The sequence below is a fragment of the Penicillium crustosum genome, assembly GCF_028827405.1.
Source record: "Penicillium crustosum strain IBT 35664 chromosome Unknown utg000002l_segment0_segment0, whole genome shotgun sequence".
NCBI classification, from domain to species: Eukaryota; Fungi; Ascomycota; class Eurotiomycetes; order Eurotiales; family Aspergillaceae; genus Penicillium; species Penicillium crustosum.
Genome location: NW_026623123.1, coordinates 5,106,212 through 5,133,149, shown reverse-complemented (window position 1 = coordinate 5,133,149; position 26,938 = coordinate 5,106,212). Strand labels below are relative to the sequence as shown.

Sequence of the window (26,938 nt, the reverse complement as noted above, 5' to 3'; positions counted from 1 at the left end):
GTGACTGAGTCACCTGCCCCCACAACCTTGGAAGTCCGTCAGCTAAGCTAGTACATAAAAGGATAGTTTAGCTGAGGGCAAGTTGGCTTCATGTCCACTTGACGTATTCAAGTGGGGTAGGTTATTATGATTTCGACTGGGTTAGAAAAAGTTATCCTTGAAAGATATTTGGTTATTATACACAGTCTCACACGACAGTCTGAATTAATATTGGCCTTGTCGTCTTGTCTATGCGGGCCTTCGATCCCGCGGGAAAACGCTTATCTAGAGATCCAGAGGTCGCTTTCTAAACTACATATACATTGTCCCGGTTGAAAATAAGAGCAAAGTCATTTGGTATAAATATCAACACAAAGAAATAATGACCAATCATCCAGCAGACAATTATGGGTCGATACAATGCGACAGTAGCCCGTTGAAACACAGCTCCAGCCCAAGTATGCAACCCTAAGAATGGATGTTCATCTTCCATTGTTTGTTAGGCCATTGACCATCTCCCAGGTTGCGCACGGTTGATATTTCCAGAAGAGTAGGCTCATGACCTTTGGGCATTTCAGTGCTATTTGAAGATACCAGAAAGTAGCTATTATTGTGCCAACCAGAAAACGTAGATCCAGCTTCAACAAAAGTCCTTCTGAGCCTCTTCGCTATATCCTTGTGTCCAAGGACCTTCGGGTTTGCAAGAATTTGCGGCAAAATATCTTGTGATCCACGTATTACATAACAAGTCAGCACACGTAGAGACTGGGTGCGCTCATCGATCCAAATTATTGTCATGATTTGAATATTAAGAAGAGGATGCTTCAGGAAGGCACAATTATGCTTCATGTGATTCCAGACGTTGCCCACTCTCAGCTCGTGAATATATGGTAGTAGCGATATTTTGAGCGATCTGATTGCTCGTCTTTCTTCTGTGGCCTTACCATATCAATCAAGTGACGCAACTCCGGAAATTTAATGCCCAAGCAAGGGCAAATATCGACCCCACCAGCATAAAAGCAGGGACCTCGAGAAAGTGGCCAGACAAGGCGATAGTGCCATTTTGGAGGTGGGTATAGCTTCTGGTAGCATTGGCAGTAGCAGTGGCAATACTTCTAGCGGTTATTCTTAAGTTGATTGAGTAAATTTGCTTTAGGGCTTTCATTCGGAATAACCTCGGGACACAGTGCGGTGGGTGTTTCATGGGGCACGAGATGAGGTCCAGGAAAGGACGTAAGCCTAGTAAGTCGGCCCCTTGTTTGTTGGATATCTATTCTGTGCATTTATCTGTTTGTATGCATAGAAGCCGATCAAAATGGCTGATGAGCTGGGATGAGCGAAAACCTTTGGTGCCTTCCGAAATTCATCATTATGCGCGAGAATAGACGTACCCGGTAGTGACGGTGTGTGTACGTCGATGACACTCCAAGAATTTCCTAAATTGGCTTAGTTCTAGAGCTTGTTATATACAGAGGCCGCCTTACAATGGTCTTCCGCTTTACATACTGCTCTTCCCCACCATGGGGCTTGCTCTCAGTAATCACTAACTAGCAACTAGCAGAGTTATGCGACTTCTACGTCCTTTACCTAATGGGTTCTTTCCAAACTCCCGATATCGCCCTACCACTTTCTCGTAGCCTTTGAGTGAAGACAAGATGAGCTGCATTTTATTTAATAGGCCTTGGAGATTTTGAGATCATGCATTGGCATATATACTGGCACACGAACCATAGTTTATTTAGCACCGCAATTTGTAGAACACCAGTTGGGATGCCGGAGGTGGTGGCCTCTGTTTCGGCTGATTTTAAATCAACTTGTGCGAAGTGAGAGACTTATTACAAGATTTGCATAAACAGGACAACCCCGGGACTCAATTAGTATAGCATGACGATTTGGAGGCAAGCAAATTGTCAATATTTGGGCCTTATACTTACGAGGTGGTATCTGTATCTCTTCGGTGAATATCGAGGGAGAAACGGAGCAAGAGGTTCGGTGGGAAACAGGAACTTCATCTTAATTTCCACTGAATCTTCCAGGTCTGCTCTAGCTTCCATACATAAAACAATTCAATATTACAACAGTATGGGAGTTATCTGGTCGCAGATTTTCCCGCCCCCTCCTACTCTGACCGAAGTGGATCTCCCCTGTCAGAAAGGCAAAGTCTTTATCGTCACTGGAGGCTATTCAGGAGTTGGCTGGGAGCTATGCAGAATTCTTTATCGAGTAGGAGGAACAGTCTATCTTGCCGGTCGGTCTGAAGAAAAGGCATTGGAGGCCATTGCGAAGATCAAAAGCTTGTGTACCCCGACATCCCCAGATGGAAACATCATTTTTCTCCCTATATCGCTAGACGATCTGAGAACCATCAAACCCGCAGTCAAGAGCTTTACCAGAGCTGAATCTCGTCTGGATGTTTTATTCAACAACGCTGGCGTCTCCAACCCTCCCCAAGGGACTTCGCCCCAGGGCCACGATATGCAATTGGCAACTAATTGTCTCGGGCCCCATCTTTTCACTCAACTACTTCTACCAATGCTACGAAGCACTGCTGAAACCACGTCTATCGCCAGTGTACGGGTTATCTGGACAGCATCGATTGTCGTTGATACATTCGCGCTTGAGACTGGGATAGAGCTTGCAGAACTATTCCAGAAAGATGCGGACAAATCACGCAACTACCTCAATACCAAGGTGGGAAACTGGTTTCTGGCAGATGCTCTCGCAAGCCAGATTGGTGGAGATGGGATATTAAGCTTGGTACAGAACCCAGGAAATATCAAGACAAATATCATGCGTCATAGCCGGCCTGTTTTTCCTTTTGTTCTTGGGACGTTCCTTTATGCCCCTAAGTTCGGGGCATATACTGGAATCTGGTCCGCTTTTTCTGGTGATCTCACAATTAATGATGGAGGAAAGTACATACTGCCCTGGGGTTATCTACACCCGTGCCCAAGAGACGAGTTGTTGCGAGCTATGAAAGGGAAAGAAGAAGGGGGCACTGGAGTCGCAGCGGCATTTGTACAATATTGCAACAATCAGATTGCAGCATTTCTATAATTTATGCCATTTTGAACTTGGGCATCCTCTCGGGAGATAGTGAAAGAAGAGTGTTCATTGATGAGCTAAAACTTCTAGTTTGAATATATATTGAATTCTGCATGGTGATATTCGGATCTTTACCAGTACCTGACTGGAGATCATTTGGGTCTTTGGATTATCAATAGACACTAATTACACAGACTTCCTTTCATGCCGTCGAGCCTTTTGGAATTCGCTCAGATCCCCCTTTTCAGAACCTAACCTTATAAACGGAACAACATGTTCGAACAAAAATTACAATGTAAATCGAGCAAAAGCACAGACAGTCTAAAAAACACCACCAAGGATGATTATTCTTCTTGTTCCTGAAGTGTCCACAATGTAGCGCTCGGTTCTCTCCATGCGCGTGGTTGCTCAGAATGACACCTCCGATTTCGTCTTTCAGGTGTGAATCCTGCTGCGTCGGCTTTAGCCACAGAAGACCTCCCTCTGTCCGAGTCCGAGAAACCCGCCTGCTCGGCCACATCACGGGGTGTTATCAAACCAGACATTATAAATGAATCACTAGATCTCATATTTGAAGGCACAACAAGTAAAGAGCGAGTCTTGCTCAAGAGCGGCCGACGTGTCAACCGACGCAGAACACTCCGATAAACCTGTTTCGTCTGCCCCGACGACCCCGACACCGAGCTCTGATCATTTCGCTCCTTAATCGATGATCGGAACCAGAGCCGAGGCATTCGTTTCGGCTGACGGGAAAGTTCGGGCATTCCCATATCATCGCAAAGAAACTCTTCTGTGCTGAGCGGAGGCGCCGTGGCTTCCTGAACAAACAGTGGGATATAGGTTGCGGGGCCATCGCCTAACTTGGAGACATGCATTCCTAAGCCTGCGGGCTCACGAATACATAGTTCTGAGCCGCAGTGGGGCCATGTGTGGTACCTTCTATGGTGACGGATACGTGGCATATTGGAGAGAGAAGAGAGAGAGGGAGAGAAGAGTTAGGTTGGGTGGGGACGGGATTATAGCGAAATTTATCCTGTATTCATGGTGTATTTGAAGTGAGAGAAAAATAACCTAAATCAAATACTGAGGGATACTAACGGTTTTATAAAGCCTGCCAATATCATATTTAGGTAGCTTGCACGTGTAGAGCTATACATTACTCAGATGCATTCCCGGGTGACTGAGTACTCATCTGCGGGTGAAAATGACCCAGGCGCGTATAAATTAAAAAACCCAGGCACCTGGTGTTCAGATTCTGGTGCTGCTAGCGGGTTTATGAGAAAATACCGAGAAAGAAAGAAACAAACAAAAGAAAAGAAAAAACTTTTTTGCAAGTACAGTGCTAAGCACTCTTTCTTGCCAATATTGATCATTTAAATGATTTCTCATTTTAAATAGAATGTCCTGCCGTCTTGTCTCCAAGGGAATGACCCCCTAATCTGATCTAACCTGATGTGGTCAAGAGGACGGCAGATTATCCCATGACACCAACGACCCAACAAAGAGACAGGCGATATATTTCACTGTATGACTCCCAAAGTCTAAATATAATTGGATTTTGATGGTTACATTTTGGCTGATGTATATAAGGTTGACTCAAACCTATAACGTATTCGGTAAGCGAGTGGGCCATGTAAGCCAGTGGGCCACCCGACCCAACCTACCAATTTTAAATACAAATATGTCAACCAAAACGCCATTAAATTAAATACAGTAAAATCATCTATCTAGCTAGGCATCTATTAATCTTATGTCCTATTTCACCACAACCACTACACTTTGGCGGGGCCCGTGTACGTGGTTGTAAAGCCGGCGAAGGGCTTCTTCGTAGAGGGGAGGGAGGTGCTTTAATTGCTTCCACCGGCTCAGTATCCAATTGAGAAGCTTCCTGTACTGTAAGGCCTGCTTCTACCTGTATCTGACTCCGGGATTTGCCTCGCTTTTGCTTTTGCTTCTCGTTGGCGGCGCGTAATTCCTTGATTTCTTGCGCTTGTAAAATATGACTTTGTAGCTGGAGCTGGAAGCCTTTTATAAGCTGGTTTAATGCACGATCTGATGGGCTAGGCGGGCTTCGAGATCCTGTACGAAGTAAAGCTTTGATTGACGAAGCTTGTCGACGTAGATCTTTCTCTGTAAACGGAGTTTTTGGCGTAAAATTCCGGCTTGATTCACTCCCCCGGCTTGGAGGGGGGTTGGGGTTCGAAGCCGAATATTAAGCTTAGAGATCACTCTCTCCGGTTTAAAAGGGACTAAACCGGCTGCCCCGAAGCTATTTTTAATAGTCTCCGGTTTAAAAGCTTCAATTCGTGCGAGAGGGTATACTTCGAGGAAGTCAAGTTTGTCAATATGATTGATCCCGTTCCGTATCTTAGTTTCAACCATCCGACCGTACGCACGTTTTAACACCGCAAAACAACCAATATCAAGAGGTTGTAAAAGATGAGATGAATGCGCAGGCATACAGATTGGTATCACCTTATTTTGCTCGCAAACTTCGTCAAATTGAGGTGTTAAATGACTTCCGTGGCCATCAAGTATTAAAAGCCGGTATATCCCCTTCGTACGCGAAGTACTAGGAATAAAGAGCTTCTTAAGCCACCGAAGTCCAATTTCATCAGAGGTCCAACCATTAGGACTAACTTCGAAGCGCCAATCCCCCGGGAGGCCGTCAAACCATGATTTAATAAAGACTTTGCCTTTAAAAATCATACACGGAGGAAGGACCCAGCCAGAAGCATTCGTACATTCAACCACTGTTACCCATTCACGATTTCCAGGTTGTAAAACCGGCCTCCGACCGTAGTATTCACTCCTCGTAATAACCTTCGCAGTTGCAGTCAATCCCATAGCAAAACCAGTCTCATCAAAGTTATAAATATCGTCGGGATCGATTCCAAATTGAAGGATTGTCTTTTGAACCAAATCAAACCACTCCCTAATGATTTTAGGGTCTTCGCATTTCGCGCGCTCGTAATTATATCGTTTCGAGAATCGAGAGGAGAGGAGAGGACGCCGTTTCACAAAGTTATATACCCATTTTTCGCCGACCGAAAGAACTGGGGTAGTTCCACGCTTTTGAAGCAGAAGATCTGCCATTTCTCGTACCATAGAGGGCCGGGGGCTGCTCCACGTAGATCCATAGAGAGTATCCATTTTTCAAGAGATTCCTCCTCAGTTTCAGTCAATTTATGGTTGTTGGCGCGTGTTTCAGGACGAAAGAGATCACCAGTAAGGCGGCGTTGTAAAGTTGTACGCGGTATATTAAAACGACGCGCCAATTCGCGAATTGAAGAGATTTCTTTATTTTTAAAAGCCTGGATAGCTAATAAAATCCTACCCTCTTGCTCTGCTGAATTGCTAGAGGATCGGGAGCGAATTGGTGGCATAGTGGGTGGTTGAACTAACTAAGTGCTAATTCATGGACGCGTTTTGGGTTGGGTGGCCCACTGGCTTACATGGCCCACTCGCTTACCGAATACGTTACGCACTCTCGGCTGACATAAGTAGTTAGTACTTTGTTAGAAGAGCAGCTCAAACAACAAAATCAAGTACCGAATACTTATACAGTTCTGAAATAAATGAGTATACCCCTAATTGTGCACCACAACTGATCAGACCATATTAAGTCAAACATTCATCTATTCGAAACCAGACAACAGTCAAGTCCCCGCCATCTACTCCACTCATATCTGGGTTTGATGACAGTTTTATATTGTGGCACTACTTGCTACTATGGGAGGCACAGACGAAATATTCACACAAAAAATAATCATTGGCCACTATTTACAAGGATCTCACCTTACTAGGTTAGGAAGTCGATCGTTCTAGTATAGATAAGGTATAACTATCCGAATGCGTGAACTGGATGTGTATGTAGGTGCATTTGCCCCGCTTATGCGTACTTTCTACCCAAAGTCTGTGAATATATTAGGCTAGACAGTACCGAGTAGTGTTACCTGGCTCCATTCTGTTATGTACTTTGGTCCCACTCAGCACATTCACCTGCTGCTTACAGACAGAAAGTGGGCAGAGATGTCTCAGGCCCTATTTCGAAATGAAGGCACTGTATTATGTTGAATGCTCTTCTCAATCCCAAGCATTATCCGAAGGGCTATCATGATAATCAGACTATTAGTGAATCCACTCGAAAAGAGAGCACCATGCTACGTCATTATCATGACCCGGAGAAGAACCTCTGACATTGTGCGAGGAAGGGATTCGGGGGTTGCCAAAGGCTGGTGATCATTGAACCAGGAAGGATAGTGGAGACAACCCAGAGTGTGCCTTCATGTACGGAGGACGGAGTAAAGCCGGATTATATCTGCAGCTAAATCTTTTTAAAAAAAGAAGAAAAGAAAAATCTGCAGGGATTAACATTTGACGGTTAGTGTATGCGCTAAGAGTTACGGAATAGAGGAAATCCCATCCGAGAACAGGGATAGGCGACGCTAAAAACGATGCAATAGGGAGTATGCATGCAAAAATTATTCAAAAAAAAAGTGGATATAGACCGCTCGAAACTGGTTGATGGATTTGCATTTGTTCAAAAGAAACTTATTACTCTCCTCCGTGTGGCAAAAAAAAAATACCCTTCCAAGGTTCTAGTGCAGCTTAAACATGAATAACGCCGGAGATCCACCGAAGCAAAAAAGGTAGAGTGCTATATGCCCTTCAATCACGCACGCTGCCACGCCGCAATATCCGCAGCGGAAATATCCAAATTTTCGGTCGTGAGCCGCTGAAGACGTGCCACCTGAGTGGGAGCTAGAGTTTTTGAGTATCAGCAAGAGTCCAAAAAAGGCGAGCAGGAGGGGCTAAATGTTGGCACTAAAGGGGAAATTCCAGGGCGGGAGAGGGGCAGATCAAAAAAGAACGGGATAGAAGATAGGAAGGGGGAAAAGGGACCCGGAACAAAGCAAAAATGACCGAAGCAAGGAAAAGGATTGACCCACTTGGCCGTTGGGCAGCCGCACCGGCGTGCACATGGATGATCGTCGAATCAACATACTCCTTCGTTACAACGCCGTTGTACGAAGCTGCACTAAGCATCACTCGCAGCCGAAACTTGCCCGGCTGCGAGATAGTGAGTGGGCTGAGCTTTGCATATCCGCTCATTGCGTTATCGGTTCGGCTCCGCACGCTCGCCGTGAGATTCCCGCTCAAGCCAACGGCAGCTCCTGCGCCGGATTCGTCGCGGAGGGAAGCGCTCACGACAAGGTGCTGCACATTTTGGGCGGGTGTCCCGATTGGGTTCACGGCAATGACTACTGGGATTGTGAAAGGGGAACCAGGCTGGGCGGCTGTTGGGGGAGTGGTCTCGAAGGACAGTGTGAATTCACGGCCGGCCATTTTTGGTTTTTGTTTGACGGTATGGTGCTTGGGAACAAACGAGTTTCGTTGGATCACTTGGTAGAAAAGAGTTTTAAAGCTCGAAGATCTGCTTCAATGGAATCGAGGAGTGATGGGAGTGGAGAGATCGTGGAACCGTAACCGTGAAGTATAATCAAATAAGATTTGGGTGGAAGAGAGGCAAGAAGAATAGGGAGAATGATTGGTGATATGAATGAATACGAGAATCAGGTCAAGTATAAACGTGGCCGTACGCAGGGCTTCATATACTTCATTGCACTCGCTGAGAATCCATAACGGATATACTTTGGACCCATAACCTCAATTGTGTGGAAAGTCACAGCGGGGGCCACGGGAATGTCGCCACCATCCAAAAGTACACGGTTAGCCTGGACGAAGGTCGGTGACCAGGTACCTGGGACGGCCAAGGGAGCCACCATGCCCGCAGAACCAATATTTGTGAGCTCAATAAAAGGTCTGCTCGGCATACTGCAGGATCCTTGCAGTAACACGTTCCGGCAACGGAATCGATCGAACAGTGGGGCGAGTGCGTACTGCATAGCACTTTCTTCCTATTTGGGATGATCGACGGGTACGCGTCCAAGTAAAATACCAGATGTGGAGCCAGTACAAGAGATCTCTGAGATCGAAGATTCACTGCATGAGATCTGAAGCTAGTGCCAGGATCGACCCCGGGTTCCCCCACCATGATCTGTACAACCTAGAACTTCCGGTTTGGCCCTTTCGCCCACTACACCGATGGGCCCGAGTTAGCCCGTGGAAACCTGACATAACTGACAGGAAAACGGCTTGACATGCATAATTGAGGTTCATGTGCGAGGATAGGAGTCGTGAATTGAGACACAGGACCTCAAAGCAAAGGGGGTAGTGCCTTGGGGCCTATTCTTTCAATAGTTCCGTGCACGGATCAAGCAGCAGGTTCATGCCCAACGTTGTTTGGTCTCTATCACAGCTTTGGTGCCTTGTTATTTGGCTCCTAGCATCTAGTGAATCGCAAGTGTCATGTTTGGACCCTTATTGTTGGATGTGGCGCACCACTAGTATGCAAGTATCTCATCTTGGTCATGGTGCATATTTTTGTTATGGAGGTACCTACCCCCCACCCTAGACATAGTTGGATATGATCCTCGAGTCGGGTGAATGGAGAACACCAGACCGCAATTGCTGCCTTTTTCTAGCCCCTTTAACCAGCAAAATGCAAGCCACACCCTAACGGTGAACTGTGGCGTTTTGTGGAGTCAAGTGGACACTATCTTCGCCACTCGGAAACACCGATATATCCCACTTCGAGCTCCGAAAGCCTATTTTGTGCTATGAGAACTCGCGTTCTTTTCAAAATCTATCAGAATTTTCTACTTCTAATCTGTGTTGCCTAATGGAGGTAGGAAAAGAGGCGTTGAATTAGGGGGTAGGGTGATGTGGTGACAGCTGGGCGAACTGGGAGTTGACATCTTCCATAATGCATCTAGGCATGATCAATGATCAGCCTCAATGGCCCCGACCGAGACCCGGATCATGGCCGAGATTCCATGTGTATTCCAGGAAACTGATTTAGGAACTGAGATACACCCCACAAGAAGCTTGAACCATCCCCATGTGACCCTATCATATCCTTCAAGACATAGGCGATCGTCCCGACGATCTCTTCAATAATTTAAATCATTCGAAGCCCCGCCGCGACAAATAGCATAATATCAGAAAATATGACATTGTTGTCTTTTGGCGGTCCGAAACCCGTTGGGCAGAAGATTGTGATGCAGGCGCATGCAGAATAACCTTGGAAAGTCTGATCCCAAGTACTGAGATGTAACGCAGTTGCGAGACACTCCAAGGGTGACCACAAGAGAAAGCTAATCATCAAATTAATCTGAAAAGAAACGTATCAGAACCGTAAATGATAATACCCAACGAATATGCAGAACTTGGAGCCCAACAAAAAGCAAAATCAAGTAAGACAAAGACCTTCTTTCGAAAGTCAATAGTCTGCACCGCCACCGTATCAGCCGTAAGTGACTCCAAGTGGCTCGAGAGTGGCTGGTTTGTGGCGAGATCTGCAAGGAGTGGCTGATGCGGTGTGGCTGTGGATCAGGCTCTTTCCTAATTTGGCAAGTGAAAATGGACCCAGAGTTCCTCCCTCGGGTCGCTTATCATTTTATAGGTTCGTCTTAGATCCATTTTGCCGATCTCAAGATCGTACCTAGGTATACAAGGGATGGAATGTGAAAGTGGGCCTGATATGTTTGATATTCGAATTTGGGACTCTCTTAGCGTGTCTACTAAAGTATTTTGCCACTCGAACGTATCTGCCTAAAGTTACATAGGAGCTAGACGAGACGGTAAAGAAGTGAACGTTTGTGATCGAGACCTTTAATGAACTATGCATGTGGATAGATCCATGGATGGGTCAATCTACTATTCCAAGGTTGCTATCTAATCATTAGTCGAACCTAAAGTAGTAAGAGTAGATTCCGGCCAAAAAGTAGAGGATAACTTACGTAGACGAAAGGTCCTGGATTACCTAGGTAGGGAACATGGTCATTGAAACATCAGCCTTCTCCACAGACTGATGGACAAGAGTCTTCGGTGGAGAGCAACCACTACGTCGTATCCCATGTCAAGCCCGAAATATTATTTGCCCTCACGAATAGACATTTGCGTGTTGGTCGTACCTATATTCTTCAAACATAATTCGACAGTGTTTGAAAAAGATCGATAAACCTATGATCTAATTGGATCTCTGTAAAGCCGACTGCATTGGTTCCTACCTAGGTAGTCTCTCGAAGTCCTAGGGTTGTTACATAATGAACCTGTAGTTACCGACTAGGATTATCCCAATAAAGCTTGTTATATATGCTTCCACATATGGGAGTGTGACAGTGACCTGCTGCCAGAAAATGCATTGGACGGCAATAATTATCGGGGAATAGAATTAGATCATGCCGAATGTGGTTCAATCCGGGGGTGCTATTTGGCTGGCAATATCGATCCAATAGCCTGACACTGACGGCATTTCTTACGGCGGATAGTAAATATCGACGCTCTTGCTCGTTCTTGATAGGTCGTGAGTTGGATAAACCGCAAATAGTTATAGATAGGTATGGAACCTCAGGCATTGTAGACCATTTCCCAACCGCTATGTAATATTTGCCATGACATGTTCATTACAGGAATAAATATTTCGAAGAAATATGGCTGTGATGGAGGTTAAATCGAGGTAGGATATGGTAGGAAAGTTCGGGGTGTGACATGTTGCTTCCTCATCTCTCCAACCCCTCTCATTTGCACACTGCGAGAACACAGCCTTGACATTTCATGTTCTATACCCTTACAGGTTCCTGGACTAATTCCTGGAGAGTATACCCAGGCTGCCATAAATGGCGCCACTGGCCACTCGACAGAGCCACTCCCTGGTTCCTGGTATCCCGCGTCCCCCCAAACGACCTCCAAACACAGCAGTCAAAGTCCATAAGGAAATTGACCCCAATGTATTCTTTGAGCTATTCATCGGAACAGTTGGAATATTCATACTTGCTGTCTTGTTTTGGAAGCTTGGGGGGTTCATCAGACGATTCAATCGAAACAAAGTGCTGAGAGAAGGCAAAAATACGAACACCCGATACGCACGCACATGGTATGGCTGGGTCACGCGGCCGACACACGAGAGAAATAAAAGGGTAATTCATGACTTCTTCGTTGGAATTTGGAAGCCAGTGACCTGGAAATCTACTCGAGACGACTATAGTTGGATTTGGTGGGATCCTGGTGATGTGGAAAAGCAAAAGCATCGCCGAGAACCCAAAGGATTTCCTTGGCTACCAGATTGGCTCAAGAGCTATGATGATTTTCCCACCGCTGATGATACCTGGAATGCTTGTGCGCGACCAAAGTGTCATGGTGCGTTGAAGGGCAGTGTTGCAATGTCCCGACTTGTTCCAGCGCCAGGCTCTGTGCGGCGGCCGCAAGCGCAAGAGGATATATCAGGATCAATCCTGCCACGGCAATTCACATTGATCAATAACCAACCAGCTATCACTCGTTCGATTCTAGAGGAACTGCTCAGGGACCCAGTACAGCCACACGATGGCAGTTCTGATCACCAACCCTGGTTCAATTCTTGCAAGAATGCAGCAGGGTCAGCTACTCGCACACCGATGCCGTTCCGTCTGGTCCAATCATTACCATCTAGACAGAATCAATCCTATGAGATCCGAGGATCGATTCCGTGGCCGCGGGGTGAGGGATCGCAAGATATCTCATGTCAAATCCCACCCGTCGTGCAACATGAGGGTTTCCCATATGAGCTAGCGAAGCCAAATAGCTCAATGCACACAAAACAACCTGAACCACTTGGGCGACATGGTTGTCACCGCAGATACCGTGGATGGTCAGCACGAATGCAGATGGGGCCAAAAGAAGCAGTCTTTGATAACATAGGGGATTCATCTGGCCCTCCCGGGACGCCAAGGACCGAATTGTTGGTCAGCTATGTTTCAGACTCGAGGTCTTCTCTTCGTGGGCATTCCAAGCGGCAGCGAAATAGCACCGAAAGGCGATTACGTATCTCGGAGGATAGAGCATCAATCGCTTCCAGACTGTTCATTAGAAATCAAGGTCTATCTTCAAATGAATGGCAAAAATATACAAAAACTATTCAATGGAATTCGGCCCCAGCAATGTTCCGAGGGAAGGGGACCAATTCGAAAGCGAGACCAGCATTGTCTTATGAATGGCGATTTATGCATGACCCCAAACATCCGGCCCTCTCCCGTTATCAAGGGAAACGTCCGGAAATAGACATCACTCGAAGTTCTGCAGATCAAATCCAGCTCAAAACAGGAGGCGCTGTCGATGAGTTGAGTGATTGGGAAGTCAGGATGATGGAGATGCTAGATCGAAAACTGTTATGGCTCTTCAATGAATTCACTCCAGGGCAAAAACCATACCATTTCGCCTTGCTAGCTAACCACTGGCTGAATAGAGAAACATGGGTTGTTTTCGATCCCATATCCAGAGTTCCTACTGATGCACGTCGGACGCAGGGAGACCCACGATTCAATGTTCCTTATCCAGCGCCGGCTTTCAGCCCCAGACCAAAGTACCCTGCGTCCAACCCAAAACGCGCGCAGACTCCTCGTATCGACTCTTGGCGGGCCGCAGTGAATAAGCAGCGGAAGGTATCTGGTATACGAGACGCCATTCGCACTGTTACACTGTATGATGAATCGGCCGAGGAACCACCAGATGGTCATATCGATCCAGGCTGCTGGGTTTTGCCGAAACCGCCTCAAGGCTTTGAAATTTCCACTGCGCAGAAGAACGCTTGGTATGAAGGAGGGGCAGGCTGGCAAGAGAAGCTTGATGATTGGCAGCAAGTCCACCGGGGATACCGCCTCCACAAAGCCCTCCACGAAGGCCGAGTAAATCGGGGTAGGGTCAAGGAAGTAGCCGCTCAAGTCAACAAGTGCTGTCGTACTGCGTCCGGAAAATTGATCCCAGGCTATGATATCGGGAAAAGAACAACTTCAAACATCCTTGTCTCATGATTCTTCACGATCCCGTGGCTTTTCACAACAGCCACTTATGTCCACTTTGTCTTGTCCTACCCGTCACCTACTCAAATTTCGCACTCCACACTCACTTAAAACTCACTCAGAATATCCGTCACTTCTGATGCTATACGCTCACTGCCATCATGTCTGTCGCTGAGTTTATATAATTAGTATACCCCCGGAATACCGGAACTGAAGAGAAATAGATATCCTTGCCAAAATGCATTTGAATTGAAAGCCTGATCTAAGCGCTGGGGTAATCATGGAACATTGTAAGCCACCATCCTCTTCAGAGTGGCCGCGCTGCAAATTCCAAAAAGCCAAAACTCCGGGTGTCCATATGTTGTTTTTCGCTCCGACAAGTCCCCCGTCAGAGTCGAGTTTCGGATGTATAGTACATGTGCGGGGGATAAAGATCCGTTTAGAAACCGGGAGGGTTGACACGTTGGCTGACACGAGTCCACTTGGGCAGCTCTGAGTTAAAAAAAAATGGTTAGCTCAGCCCATTCACACAGCAATGAATACCAATTGGTATAGATTGGAGAAGTAGAAGCGGGACGAGAACATACTGTGAATGCTCTTCCGGTAGCTCTTCTCCTTCTTATCGAAGAGAGTGTACTTGTCCTTCGGCAGCATTTCCTCCTCGCGGGGCATCTCCGCAAACCACCGGCTCACAGCCTTGGAGGTCTGGCCATTGCGCTCGAGTGCGGCACTGACGGTGTCAACGACGCGGTCCACGGAGCGCAGGCGCTTGCGCTGTCGTGCCTTCTGGGGGAGGAGAGACGCCACGGGGTCTTCCTATTATTTGGGAAGGATGTTAGCTTGAATTCGTATAATTGGGATTTTGTGGAAAGGGCCCAATACGCACCAGAGAAGACCGCCAAATAGTGCTTGGGTTGATTTGAACATCGTTGGTTGATGGTGCTGTCAGGGTGTAGCCGGGAGAAAATCGTGCTCGGAGTCGGGAGTGTAATTGGTCCGTGCGCTGGATGTATAGAAAAAGTTACCGATTGGAATGTGCCATTTACTAATTGATACAATTGATATAGAGAGACTGGAAAGTAGTTGTAACTTAGATAGTGAGATTAATTGCTCATCTTAAATTATACCAAAGCATGTAATTGAAAAAAAAGGTAATGCTGACCTTTGGTGATGTACTGCGAATGGTTACCCCAACCAAAATCATGTGATTCCGGGAATCTGTCGATTTCCAGGGACGCGATATTTTCCTACAACTTCACTCGAGTCAATTACACTGCTCTTCGGAGAACATACTCCTTTCCAAGCTACTATTAGCTTGTGTAAAGCTTCTTTTTGTTCATGGATTGTGTATAGCAGTTCTACACCATCCATCATGGACTCGAGCGCAACGGCGGAGTCCCCGTCCCTTCCTTGGAGGGCTTTATCCAACACAACAATGTGGGGAGTGGCGGGTCTATGTCGCGGTTTCCTTTCAGTTTTCTGTAATGCAGAATGCCATGGGAAAGAGGCATTCACGGAGCTGTTAGACTCTCGGCATGACGTTTCGCAACGGACGCGAGGATTGATTACAGGTATGCTAGAACATAGCGAAGTTCGTTAGACCAGTGCAGTTGCTAATTAATTTATCTGAAATAGTATCCAATCACATCAGTGTGTATGTGCCTCCAACCACCTCGGATCGAGACAATCCATACTCCAAAATGTGAAGATGGCTGACATTGCGCCGGAATACCAGAATGGATGACCCATTATTATGGGGGATTTTACCTCCACGATTTTGGAACAAGCGATGGTCTTTCGGGAGCTACGATATCTGTTACCAGACAAGGTATTTACGAGTTTACGCAAATGCTTCTTCCATGGTTTGTTTTACTAACCGTAATCGCAGACCACTGTCACTCTTCTTCACTATGGGCCAAGTCCTGCCCACCCACCGTTCCGCACATTCTACATTCGGTGGTCTAACTCAACCTGTTATGACCGAGGCTATTCGTTTGTTATCGAAGGGTCCTTTCCCTGTTGACCACCACCGCGCCGCACCTGAACGTCAACGCTGGAGCTGGCACAACGTCTGTGTCGATCCATTCTCGGACCTCTCAGTCGCCTATACGACTGATGGCAAGGACTCACACCTCGCACCTACCGCATACTCCTGCAACTCGAATTCTTGGGTCCATATTTTCCCCGAAGGCAAGATTCACCAGTCACCACGAAAGACTATGCGCTATTTCAAGTGGGGAATTGCACGGCTCATCCTAGAACCCAACGAATGTCCGGATGTGGTTCCAATGTGGATTGAGGGCTTCGACAATGTCATGCACGAGAGTCGTGAATTCCCGCGATTCCTTCCTCGGCCTGGCAAAGACGTTAGCGTTACCTTTGGCTCCAAGGTGGACTCGGATGCTGTGTTCGGAGAAATGAGATCTCGGTGGCAGAAATTGAAAGCGAGGGTCGAGAAGGCCTACCCCGATTCCCGAGATCTGCCCCTGGGTGTGCTAAGTGATGAACTGTTGAATGATAAAGAAGCTGTCGAGCTGCGCAAAGAGGTCACTTTGAAGATCAGGAATCTTGTCTTGGACGTTCGCCGATCGCGCGGATTGCCCGATGAGGATCCAAAGGAAGGCTTGGTGGATACCTGGCTAGAGGAGGGTGCTAAGCGTGAGGGCCATATGAAGGACGATTCCTGGGTTCGGGATATCTGAGCCCGTGTGCATAGATTGTATAACATTGTATAGATTTGGTTATGGCAACAATGAGTCACAAGCATTGACTCACTTTCGGCCTAATTACGAGCAACAGTGATTCATAGGTGCGGACCTTTCCGCCTGTCTTGTAAGCCCTAAATGTCAGCGTCTTGCGCTATACCCCGTCAGGTAAAAGGATCAAATGTGGGGGCGATAATCGATAAGCGATAAAGGCGGGAAAGCTTCCCGGAGACACTTCACTTCGTCAAACACGCAGCTCGACCGCAGATGCCCAAAAAGCACAAGCGGTTTCACGCAAAGCCAGCCAATTTAGCACATCACAGCCTTGCACCATCTGGGTCTCGTCATGATGGCGGGTCTGGGGTACACGGCTCCGCGTCAGCGACGACAGTCAACGACTTAATCAGTCACCTCCGCCGTACACAGATCCCTAGTGCTTCCTCGGATGATCCCCCAAGCTCGCAACGTGCTCACCGCTCGTTTGTAGCCTCGCGCTCAGTTCATCCATCTCTTCGAGATGTTCTCGAGCTCCCTGCAACTGCGCCGCCGCGACCTCGCCCCGGCCCTCGTCGCACGATATTCGGGGTTCGTCCAACTCGGCCAACTGTCGGGCCTCCGCCGCCTGCGAGTTGGCTCTCCGGAAACACGGACTTAGCAAGAGATCAAGGATTGCACAACCAGATACCGGAAACCCTAGAAGAAGAAATTCACCGGCTGACCCGCCTCCAAGGGCCGCTGTTTCCGGACCAGAGGAGCCTGGTACATCTGATGCTGAAATCTATGGCTTTAAACTGGGCTTGGCATGTTGAATATGATGGCCCTTTTCTATCCCAACTTCCAAATCATCTCAAGGAACTGCTGCTGAGTTATATTGCTGTCTACGCGAGAGGGTCGCCTCTAAGAGGGTATATGAAGGGGCTGAAACCGCTCTTTTTGACCCGACAGGATCAGGATCAAATTGAAAAAGAGAACCCGGGTTTCAACGATTCGGGAGTCGTTGATGCGGATTCCAAAATCGTGCGATTGGATCTGGGAAATGCTTTGGGAAACTGGATAACTTTGAGGCAGCTCATAAGCGAGATGATCCCATCGCCAAATCCAGCCATGAGTATACCAGGCGAGGAAATAGAGGAGGTTGTCCCAGCTTCGTGGGATGAAGCCGTTCACAATGGCGGAGGGGAAGCTACGCTTGACCATGTTGCAGCTCCATCCATACCCAAAGCCATTCCGCAGACCCTACGCTTCCCCGAACTTCGCGCCTTATCCCTGTCACACCCGAAACGCAGTGCTGCAAGCTGGACCGGTCTTTTGAACCTACTAGGGAATTTTCCAACCCTCACTCACCTCTCGCTCGCCCATTGGCCTATGCCGTGCCGGAATCCACGCGCTGCCACTGCTCGTATTCGCGGTTCCACGGCCCGCTTCTTGACCCCAGATGCCTTTGACAACAACTGGGCGGAAGCTGCGAGTATTCTTCGTCAACTCTCCCGCTCGACCTACTGCCTGAAATGGTTGGACCTCGAGGGCTGCGGCGAATGGCTACCAGCCTTGAAATGGGTTGGCGAAGACCCAGATGGGTTCCCACAGAATCCTGATAATGTTGGCCCAGAGTGGAACGGATCTTGGAGAGATGTCGAATGGCTTGGGATCGGCCCTGGCTTTATTGATTCGACGAAGTCTCACGACTCGTGTCATGTGCCATCGCATGAAGTACCCACCCCGCAAACAAGCTCGTCGGGTTCTTCTGTCCATGCAACTCACCTTCAAAATGCGCGTGATGTGATGAGACACATTCGGCAAATACGGAAGGGCAGGAAATGGCTCGAAATTGAACTTGGGTTAGAGTTGGAAGACGTGGAACCTGAGATAATTAGATTGCCGGATGGGCAAGAACTGTCAGTTTATTAGTCCGCCCATGTACACAATGAAATGGATAGAATGTACATCATTATACCGAACAGACCTCGGGAAGAGGTCCTACGTTTGTAATCAAACCGCAAATTGAAACTATTTTATTCATGTCTGACTATACAATGGTATCCGGACAAAACGCCCGCAGATTTTAAACTATGCAAAACTATTTTTTGGAACGATTAAACGTCTTCAGCGGATCAACCTTCCCCCCAGACTTGCCACGAGCACGGTTGCGATCTCTCGCCTTGCGGATACGATTCTGCTTAGACTTCGTAAACCCAACGAACCCAACACTCTCCTTCGAGAGACCCTTACGTCCCTTAGCAGGCATCAGGTAATCAGGCACGTGCTTGAGATGCGCCTGGACACGCGCAGCGCGCAGCTCGCCATCGTGGCGCAGCTGGCGCAGTTCATCGGGGTTTTCCTCGAAATGGCGCTTAAGCTTTTCGCTCTTGATCAATTCCTGACGGATCTCGCGTCCTCGTGCTTCTTGCACTGCAAGTCTGGTCACGGACCGCAGGGCATCTGTCATACGGTACCGGAAAGCGTCGACTTGCGTCATCTCGAAGTGGTAGGGCTTGACTTCGTGGCCAAGCTTGGATTGGCGCTTGATGATCTTCGTGAGCATGGTCTCGTCGTGCTTTGTGCTGGGAATTGAGGTGGGTCGGTGCTTGCCGTGTTGCTCGGCGGGGATAACGAAGGAGAGAGCCATTCCTGCTTTGCCAGCGCGGCCGGTACGCCCGATGCGGTGGGTGTAGGATTTGGAGCTGGTGGGGAGATCGAAGTTGAGGACGCAGGCAACGTTTTGGAAATCGATACCGCGAGCAATGCTGTAGTCCTTTTCTTTGCTGGTCATCTTGCGGCGCTTCTTGGTTTCTGGCTTCTTTCCCTTTCCACTTTCATCAACTGCCTCTTCATCCTCGCTGGTTCCCATCTCTTCCTTTGCTTCCTCTTCGTCTGCCTCCTTGACTTCGCGCGACTTCTTCGATTTGGTCACTCCCATTACTTCTTGCTCGTCAGCTGCAACAATGATATCGTAGACGCCCTTATTGAATTCTTCGACAACGTGGATCCGAGAATTGATGGGAAGTTCTGAGTTGAGGACACAGCTCTTGAGACCGAACTGTTCGAGGAAAAGCTTGACACGGTAGCATCGGTCGACGTCTGCTACGAAAATGATGACCTTGCCCTTAATCAACTGCAGTTTGAAAATAACGTATGTGAGAAGGAATTTCTCGTCTTCCGCGCATCTGTTCGGAGTTTAGTTAGCAACGAAAGGACGGTTGTAGCATATTTTCTTACCGGACAACAAACTGGCTGACACCAGCGCCCTTCTCTTCCGTCTCCTCTAGCTTAAGAATGACAGGGTTCCGGCAGTACAAGTCCTTCAATGTATCCACCTCCGAGGTGAGAGTAGCACTCATCAAAAAGGTCTGCGCTCCTCGAGGGATGGCCTTGGAGAGAGCATTGATTTCCTCATCATATCCGTATGACAATACCAGATCCGCCTCGTCGATAACCAAATGGGTGATTTTATCGAGCGACAAAGCGGAGTTGTTAACATTGCTGTAAACTCGGGTAGGCGTCGAGACAACGATATCCGGGAAATCGGCCAGCATCGAGCGCTGAACTTCATCAGACACCTTCTGTGTTAAGTTGACTGAGCGAATATCCTTTCCGCAGAAACTGGCGAAAGACGTAATCACTTTCTGGACCTGTTCTGCAAGCTCGCGAGTAGGGACAAGGATAAGAGCGGTTGTGGCTTTTGAGGAGGGATCGGCCTGTTTTCAGACAGTTAGATTGCTTTCTATATGAAATACACAGAGAGGGGGAACGAACAGTCTTCTGTTGGAGGATAGCTTGGAGGATTGGGAGGACATAGGCGGCGGTCTTGCCAGAGCCAGTTTTCGCACGGGCTATTTCTGTCAGTAATTGTCCTTTGATTCATCAATTCAAGAGGCTCGTCTCACCAAGAATATCCTTTCCTTCCAGGGCGAGCGGAATCGCCTTTGACTGTACAAGAGTGGGTTTGGTGAACTTTTCTTTGATCAGGGCCTGGCGCAATCGAGGATCGAGATTGAGGGCTTCAAAGTCGAGTTCTTGGTCCTCAGCCCCAGCAGCCTCGGGCGAAGGAACATCGTTTGCGTCCAACTTGCGTTTCATTGTGATTGTACTAGGCATTTGCTTGATCGAATCTGCGGAAGTTGAAACTTTTTTGGGAAGTTTTATCGGGCGGTGAGATTATTGCGGGCGGTAGATTCCAAGATTTTATGTTGACATAATCTTTGGTGCCTCAGGCGGAAACTCCATGAACTACATACAATACAAATGATTAAGAGTCTGTAAGTCTTTCAGACATTGTTAATATAATTGACGCATAATACTCGTACGTCTATCTACTCTGTAATATTTCTTGTGGGTATCTATGGGCTTGTCATTTTTCGCGCCCTACCTCCAGCCGAAAATATATCTTCGTAGTATAGATCCTAGTATATATAGTATGCAAATGGATTTTTCCTGTTACCATCGATGGATGAAATGCTCTTTTCTGATGAGTGCAAATGAGCCTCCATGTAGACATTTTCCAACCATCATACAGATATCTCTCAACCCGATAAATTTCAGTAACCGACAGCGGTGAGTGAGATCCATTCGATTGGTATATGTTTGGCCGTAATCGAGCGGGTCCTGCGGCTGTACATGATCTAGGCGAGTTGGATGATGGCCTGGCTCTGGGGACGAATGGGGTATGGTACCCATATGCATCTTTGCCCATATGCATCTTCGGGATTGGGAAACGCTGACCCAGAGGTGCTTCGTTGGCGCAACACTTTTTCATTAAACGAATTACTTCCTCGGACTTCTCACACCAGAAAAATGAACAACTAACCTTGAAGCTTGGCTTACTTTTGCAGGAGTGAGCGCACCACTTGTGTAGTTCCACCCATAAAGAAACTCTCCTTTTGTCTTGTTCAGTTACTGCAATCATTCTTCTTGTAGCCAGTGAGGCCTACCAGAATGGTCGTAGATGGATCGAACCCATCGGTTGCTCTCCGGGTGGAGTACCCAATCTGACGCCATGATTTTTACATATCCGACAAGGGAATCAGGGATTCGGGAATATCAGGCATATAATATATAAGGATTGGGGGTTTGATATCTCCCAACTCCTCAAGGGCCCCCACCAAGCGACTGGGACCGTTCACATCACTATTGTCGCAATAGACTTAATATTATATGCACGGCACCGCCTATGGCATACAGCAGGTTGGTTTATCATCAAGCACTCCCTAGCCGAAGAGACACTTTAGCAACTAGCACATAATGGCGGACCCGGAGTATGATCCCAATGACATCCCAGACAAATGAGGGGAATAAGTTCTCGGTGGCTGATATACCTCGAATGTTTTGTCTCAGGATTTGCCACTGCACTCCGGGCAACCAACCGATCGGTGAAGCGCGGGCGCTAATGCAAAGGGAGATTACGGAGTAACGATCATTGGAGACTTGCCAACTTGGGCACCAAAGAGGAACTGCGCCTTCGACCTCACCCCACTAGAACCCTGGTGTAACTCCGAAGACAAAGCTCCCCCAATTCCTTCTTTTTAAAAATTATTCGGTTTATCAATAGCATTCTTCCCTCTAGAGCTGTTCAACCTTGCTTACCAGCATCCGAATGTGTTGATCTATATATAATCTCCTTCGCAAAACATGACCGGGAGGTACTGCGAAGCCCTTTAACAATGGCGTCTTGGCCAGGAGTCATACGGGATCGTTTATCCCGGGTGAGTGGGCTCAAATCGATATGCAATACTCGAAGCTCATCACGGTTTCACTACATAGCCGCCGTCCATGGTAGATTGCTATACCACCACTAGAAGTGAAGTTTGCCTTCCCAACATTTCATTTACCACCACCCCATGGCTGGAGGAGTTAGAAGGGGGTGCTCGAGTATCGAGTCCCACAGCATCAGAAATCCTGCAACGATCATCGCCCCTTCCTTCGGGTACTTCTGCCCCAAAAACGACATCAACAGCGCCAATATTCGAATTCTCCGGATTAGACCTGGTAGATAGGGACGACGAGGCCACCGAAAGCCAGCCCTGGTTACCACAAAATCTCCGAAAATGGGATGAATATGATCCTTTGAGCGAGTCATCCGTCCCGGCCTTCCAGTTTCAGTACCCCCGGGAAATAGATGAACCAACCGACTGGTACAATATGCCTGCGCCGCCCCCTGAGTCAACCCATGACACCAGTGCCAAGGCGGGGAAGCTTATAGGGGAAGTACTAAACGCACATCAAGATGTGTCAGCCAAGCGCCATCGGATCCGAGAAATGCGGCATATGCTTCGACAAAAACGTAACGTGGAAGATGATATGCGGGTTGCATTACGGAGCATGTTGAATCTCATAACCACCGAAAACGTACATGAGAATCTTGCTGCTATCAATCACACTATCAACGACCTCCAGGTTGCGACAGCGTCTTATTTCATTCTCGAAAATGAATATCATAGACAGGAAGACGAACTGGCGCAGCTAGAGTACGATTACAACAGCCGCTTAGAAAGATTGCAAACCATCCTCATGTATCAAAGCGGCTTGTTGGCACAGCTTGAACCCATTACCTCGGACACCGAATATTCCTCGGCAGACTACTCCTCTGACTATGGAGAAGAAACGTTGCCCCAAGTGGGTGATTACTTCTCCATGGTGGGCGAGGCACGCAGACTCACGGAACGGCTGTCGGAGCTAGAAACAGAATATCTGGTCCTAGTCGACCAACGCGAGCTCCGCGAGCGAGTCGGGATCCCACTCGACAGCGCGGCCCTCAACTTCCTCCTTCGCTACCAAGATGAAAAGGCTAAGATCGAAACCGAACTAGAATTAGCCCGCCATAAAGTCGAGTCGCACCCGGAACATGACAATGGCTCCGCGCAGATCGCAGAAGAGGAATACAATGAGGAGGAGGAGGAGGAGGAGGAGGAGGAGGAGGAGGAGGAGGAGGAGGAGGAGGAGGAGGAGGCAATACAGAATTTTATGCCCGAGGAACCAGAGGATCAGACATACAATGATCCGCTACACTCCTCGGAATTTGAGGATTTATCGCCTTTCTTTGCATCCGCGCACCCACAGGCTGTCAACAAGGGTTCTTTCGTGAACCGATGGCTTCTTCATCGGTTGCGGCACTCAAGAGTTGAGATCATGCGGTTTAAGTCTGCACCTGAACTGGTAGATCTGAGTAGCAAGGGATGGGGGTCAGATAATATTAGCAAGATGGCGATGATGCTTTGGTTTCAAGATGGCGCGGCGAGCGTGGAGCATATCAGGAATCAATCAGCTGGGTAGTACATATAACCTAGAAGCATTGGACATTTGTAGATAGTGTCATTGATTTTCTCTCTCTTTTTTATGAAGAAATTAAACCATAGATCAAGACCTAATCTACTCCCTGATCACACGAAAGAGCTTCACCATACATAACCCAGCTGATCAAGTGCTCACGCCAACCCGAAAATAAACCTTTCGAGCTGCACATAAGCCTTCTCCAAATCATCATTCACAATAACAGTATCAAAAACACCCGCAGTCTCAGCAAACTCAAGCTCCCTTCTCGCCCGCTCCAACCTAGCCTGAATCTTTTCCTCACTCTCTGTCCCTCGACCCCGAAGCCTCTGCTCAAGGACACCAAGATCTCGCGGTTTAATAAAAACATAGCGGGCGTCAAACTCAGAGTTAATTTTCACCTGTTGCACGCCATTCATCTCGATATCAAGAATAGGGATGAGTTGCCTCTCGAATATTTCTTCGAGTGCTGCTTTACTCGTTCCGTAGAAGTCATCGGTATACATTGCATCTTCTAGCAGACCTCCGTTGGATTTGAGAGAGTTGTATGTCTCGACGGAAACAAAGTGGTAGGATATACCGTCTGTTTCATCCGGACGTGGCTGCCGGGTTGTGTGAGAGACTGTTAGTTTGAATGTGTTTGGGTGTGCGTCGATGAGCTTTTGGATAAGAGTTCCTTTTCCTGCGCCTGAGGGGCCGGAGATGACAAGAGGTCGTCGATCTTGAGGTTTTGCTGCGGTGGGTTAGAATGGATGGCGGTGCGAAGGGTAGAATGGTGATGACGTACATGAAGCCATGTTGTCAACAGCAATGGGGTTCTTGTCTCGACGATGGATATCGGGATTTGGGATGGGTAGTAGTTGGCTATATAGAACAATGCCTAGGTATATCATAAACTTGAGCTCTGCTTTGTGGGAAGTACACGGTGTAAATTTAATGTGTACGTCGGACAACCTTACCGCTTCACTGGCCCATGGGAGCGACATGCCCACCCACAGTGTGAGCCTAAGTTAATTCATGTCTAAACCTGCGAAGGTAGTTCAATCAAAGGTACCTATATTCGTATACTATATCGCATCGGAATGTTATCCATTCGCATCGTGATTCTGTTCATTATGTACATGACCCAAACAATTTCCCATATCCATATCCATAAGTCGATCGGCATTTGCCGTAAAAAAAAAAGACGCTATTTCCATAACCCAAAGAATTGTTCCACATTCAAAATCAAATCCCATACTTCAAGTTGGGGATCTCATAAATCAAGACCTATCAGTCATTATTCAAGAGTACTGTGTCTCGCCCTCACTATCACTCAGACTATCGCGACGACGGCTGCGTCCATCACGGCGGTATCCCTTCGTCAAGCCCGGAATCGGATGCTTGTAGCTCTTAGTACCCGAATCCTCAGTATCAACATTGGAGTACTGGTACTCGGAACGGGAGCCTGCAGATGAGAAATCCAGGGGTTCGGTGAAGTGGCCCTGCGGCACGGAACGGCGCTCACGTTGCTTGCGGGGGCTGCTAGTACGAGAAGAAGGCGCGGAGGGTGGGGCAGATGGGGCAATCTCGCTGCGACGTTCACGACGGCGGTTGTGGCGGCGGGTAGATGGGTCGCGGATACGACGCTCTTCGGTTGTTTGGCTGATAACATCTTCGCTACCTTGGGTGAACGAGAAACCGGAAGGATCGCGGCGCTGGCGGCGTGGCTGGTCGTATGCAAAATCATGAGTTTGGCTCATCTCGCTCTGTTGGTAGGAGGTAGGCGGGGCGGAGGTATCGTAGTCACTGCCGTTGTAGGTTCCCTCGGCTTCACGGTTCATGCCGCCAATACGAGCGGGCTTCTCTTCTCGGTACGCGCGTACATCGGCATCTTCTGCACCTTCCCATTGCTCGTGCTTGTTGCGTCGGAGGAGCTTCTCTTTGGCGGTTTCTCTGAACCTCTTGCGTCGTGACTTCTCCTCTGTAACGGTCGTCGCTGTGTCGGTATATGATCCTTCCGTAAACGAGTATCCGTCGTCCGTGTAGCCTTTGCCAACAACACTTCCGCCGCCGAGCTTGGTACTCGCTGTAGCGTTACTAAGAGTCTTTCCGTCGGGTCCCTTTCGTCGCAGAACAGTGGACTTGTAGTCATCCCAGTCGCCCTTGCGCCAGACGAATCCGCCGTTCTTGGCCCAGAAGAAGAACCAAATTGCCCCCAAGACAAACAATAGCCCAATGATGGCAAAAAGTGCCATCAGGCCTTGCATTTTGATGCTGTGCGGGTCGACTGTGCCTTGCCCATATCTTGGCGTGCTGGAATCATCCGTTGAGTCGGTACGTGGGAAGAGGTTGTGGGTATTAGTGTCGATGGAAGATAATTTATCAGCGATGTTCTCATTGCTGACATCTCGAACATAGAGTCCGCCAATGGTGGCTCCTGAAATGTCGGGGGAGTCCCCGATCGGCCAAACTGGAGGCATGATGGAATATTCGAGTGGCCAAGAGCACCCGGCTCAAGACTGGACTCACTATGATCATCAGTATGCCAAACATTGTAGAGATCGAGAGAGGAGATATATGAGCATACATTGAAGCAAGTGACCAACACCAGATCTAGATAGAGATAAATCTCTGACACGCTGGAATGTGGGTAGATAATGTGAGTATGGAATGTGGGCAAAAACGAAGCACAGTGCCTAGGTTGGTATCAGTAGGAGGTTGAAGATAAGAAGATGGAAAAATAACCAACCCAGATATGATTCTGCTTGTCGTCCGGCACAAAATTGAGGAGGTTGGAAGAGAGGCTGGGGACTTGTGTTTACATCATGGTTGTCAGGGACAACCCGCTTACATCATCCCCCACACTGCCTGAGCATCCACGGGTCCGTGGACGGGTAGAGTTGGGCCACCCGTGGGTCGATCTATAAAAAGAGTCGATCACATTTGACTTCTACTTAGATCTGAAACATGGCGTTTTAACATGGATTTAATTATGGATCAATTATATCAAGTCGACAAATGCCACCCGCTGGAAGCCTCTGAGAGAGGCATACAGGGTCGAAA

The 26,938-nt window shown here is 47.9% G+C and overlaps 12 protein-coding genes across 12 annotated transcripts; 5 read left to right on the top strand and 7 right to left on the bottom strand.

The window, feature by feature from the left end:
- Positions 1 to 2,061: 2,061 nt before the first annotated feature.
- On the top strand, positions 2,062 to 3,036 carry N7487_005448 (Short-chain dehydrogenase/reductase SDR; the record flags this gene model as incomplete). The annotated part of the gene is made up of 1 exon (XM_056873195.1): positions 2,062 to 3,036. One exon carries the CDS (start codon positions 2,062 to 2,064, stop codon positions 3,034 to 3,036), a length of 975 nt encoding a protein of 324 aa, XP_056730915.1.
- A 332-nt stretch (positions 3,037 to 3,368) lies between these two features.
- N7487_005447 (uncharacterized protein) lies at positions 3,369 to 3,986 on the bottom strand (the record flags this gene model as incomplete). Its single annotated transcript, XM_056873194.1, has 1 exon — positions 3,369 to 3,986. The coding sequence occupies one exon, from the start codon at positions 3,984 to 3,986 to the stop codon at positions 3,369 to 3,371; it is 618 nt and encodes a 205-aa protein (XP_056730914.1).
- Positions 3,987 to 7,699: 3,713 nt separating this feature from the next.
- N7487_005446 (uncharacterized protein) lies at positions 7,700 to 8,373 on the bottom strand (the record flags this gene model as incomplete). The annotated part of the gene is made up of 2 exons (XM_056873193.1): positions 7,700 to 7,788; positions 7,977 to 8,373. The coding sequence occupies 2 exons, from the start codon at positions 8,371 to 8,373 to the stop codon at positions 7,700 to 7,702; spliced, it is 486 nt and encodes a 161-aa protein (XP_056730913.1).
- A 93-nt stretch (positions 8,374 to 8,466) lies between these two features.
- On the bottom strand, positions 8,467 to 8,861 carry N7487_005445 (uncharacterized protein; the record flags this gene model as incomplete). Its single annotated transcript, XM_056873192.1, has 2 exons — positions 8,467 to 8,656; positions 8,680 to 8,861. The coding sequence occupies 2 exons, from the start codon at positions 8,859 to 8,861 to the stop codon at positions 8,467 to 8,469; spliced, it is 372 nt and encodes a 123-aa protein (XP_056730912.1).
- A 2,907-nt stretch (positions 8,862 to 11,768) lies between these two features.
- N7487_005444 (uncharacterized protein) lies at positions 11,769 to 13,937 on the top strand (the record flags this gene model as incomplete). Its single annotated transcript, XM_056873191.1, has 1 exon — positions 11,769 to 13,937. The coding sequence occupies one exon, from the start codon at positions 11,769 to 11,771 to the stop codon at positions 13,935 to 13,937; it is 2,169 nt and encodes a 722-aa protein (XP_056730911.1).
- A 427-nt stretch (positions 13,938 to 14,364) lies between these two features.
- Positions 14,365 to 14,852, bottom strand: N7487_005443 (mitochondrial 54S ribosomal protein mL60; the record flags this gene model as incomplete). Its single annotated transcript, XM_056873190.1, has 3 exons — positions 14,365 to 14,417; positions 14,513 to 14,741; positions 14,808 to 14,852. The coding sequence occupies 3 exons, from the start codon at positions 14,850 to 14,852 to the stop codon at positions 14,365 to 14,367; spliced, it is 327 nt and encodes a 108-aa protein (XP_056730910.1).
- A 337-nt stretch (positions 14,853 to 15,189) lies between these two features.
- N7487_005442 (tafazzin) lies at positions 15,190 to 16,627 on the top strand (the record flags this gene model as incomplete). The annotated part of the gene is made up of 4 exons (XM_056873189.1): positions 15,190 to 15,496; positions 15,561 to 15,579; positions 15,661 to 15,753; positions 15,814 to 16,627. Exons 1-4 carry the CDS (start codon positions 15,298 to 15,300, stop codon positions 16,625 to 16,627), a joined length of 1,125 nt encoding a protein of 374 aa, XP_056730909.1. The 5' UTR covers positions 15,190 to 15,297.
- Positions 16,628 to 16,897: 270 nt separating this feature from the next.
- Positions 16,898 to 18,538, top strand: N7487_005441 (uncharacterized protein; the record flags this gene model as incomplete). The annotated part of the gene is made up of 1 exon (XM_056873188.1): positions 16,898 to 18,538. The coding sequence occupies one exon, from the start codon at positions 16,898 to 16,900 to the stop codon at positions 18,536 to 18,538; it is 1,641 nt and encodes a 546-aa protein (XP_056730908.1).
- Positions 18,539 to 18,707: 169 nt separating this feature from the next.
- dbp9 (ATP-dependent DNA/RNA helicase) lies at positions 18,708 to 20,725 on the bottom strand (the record flags this gene model as incomplete). The annotated part of the gene is made up of 4 exons (XM_056873187.1): positions 18,708 to 19,794; positions 19,847 to 20,325; positions 20,384 to 20,460; positions 20,515 to 20,725. The coding sequence occupies 4 exons, from the start codon at positions 20,723 to 20,725 to the stop codon at positions 18,708 to 18,710; spliced, it is 1,854 nt and encodes a 617-aa protein (XP_056730907.1).
- Positions 20,726 to 22,287: 1,562 nt separating this feature from the next.
- Positions 22,288 to 23,896, top strand: N7487_005439 (uncharacterized protein; the record flags this gene model as incomplete). The annotated part of the gene is made up of 2 exons (XM_056873186.1): positions 22,288 to 22,329; positions 22,388 to 23,896. 2 exons carry the CDS (start codon positions 22,288 to 22,290, stop codon positions 23,894 to 23,896), a joined length of 1,551 nt encoding a protein of 516 aa, XP_056730906.1.
- Positions 23,897 to 24,048: 152 nt separating this feature from the next.
- N7487_005438 (guanylate kinase) lies at positions 24,049 to 24,879 on the bottom strand (the record flags this gene model as incomplete). Its single annotated transcript, XM_056873185.1, has 2 exons — positions 24,049 to 24,626; positions 24,681 to 24,879. 2 exons carry the CDS (start codon positions 24,877 to 24,879, stop codon positions 24,049 to 24,051), a joined length of 777 nt encoding a protein of 258 aa, XP_056730905.1.
- Positions 24,880 to 25,176: 297 nt separating this feature from the next.
- Positions 25,177 to 26,355, bottom strand: N7487_005437 (uncharacterized protein; the record flags this gene model as incomplete). Its single annotated transcript, XM_056873184.1, has 1 exon — positions 25,177 to 26,355. One exon carries the CDS (start codon positions 26,353 to 26,355, stop codon positions 25,177 to 25,179), a length of 1,179 nt encoding a protein of 392 aa, XP_056730904.1.
- Between the last annotated feature and the right edge of the window lie 583 nt (positions 26,356 to 26,938).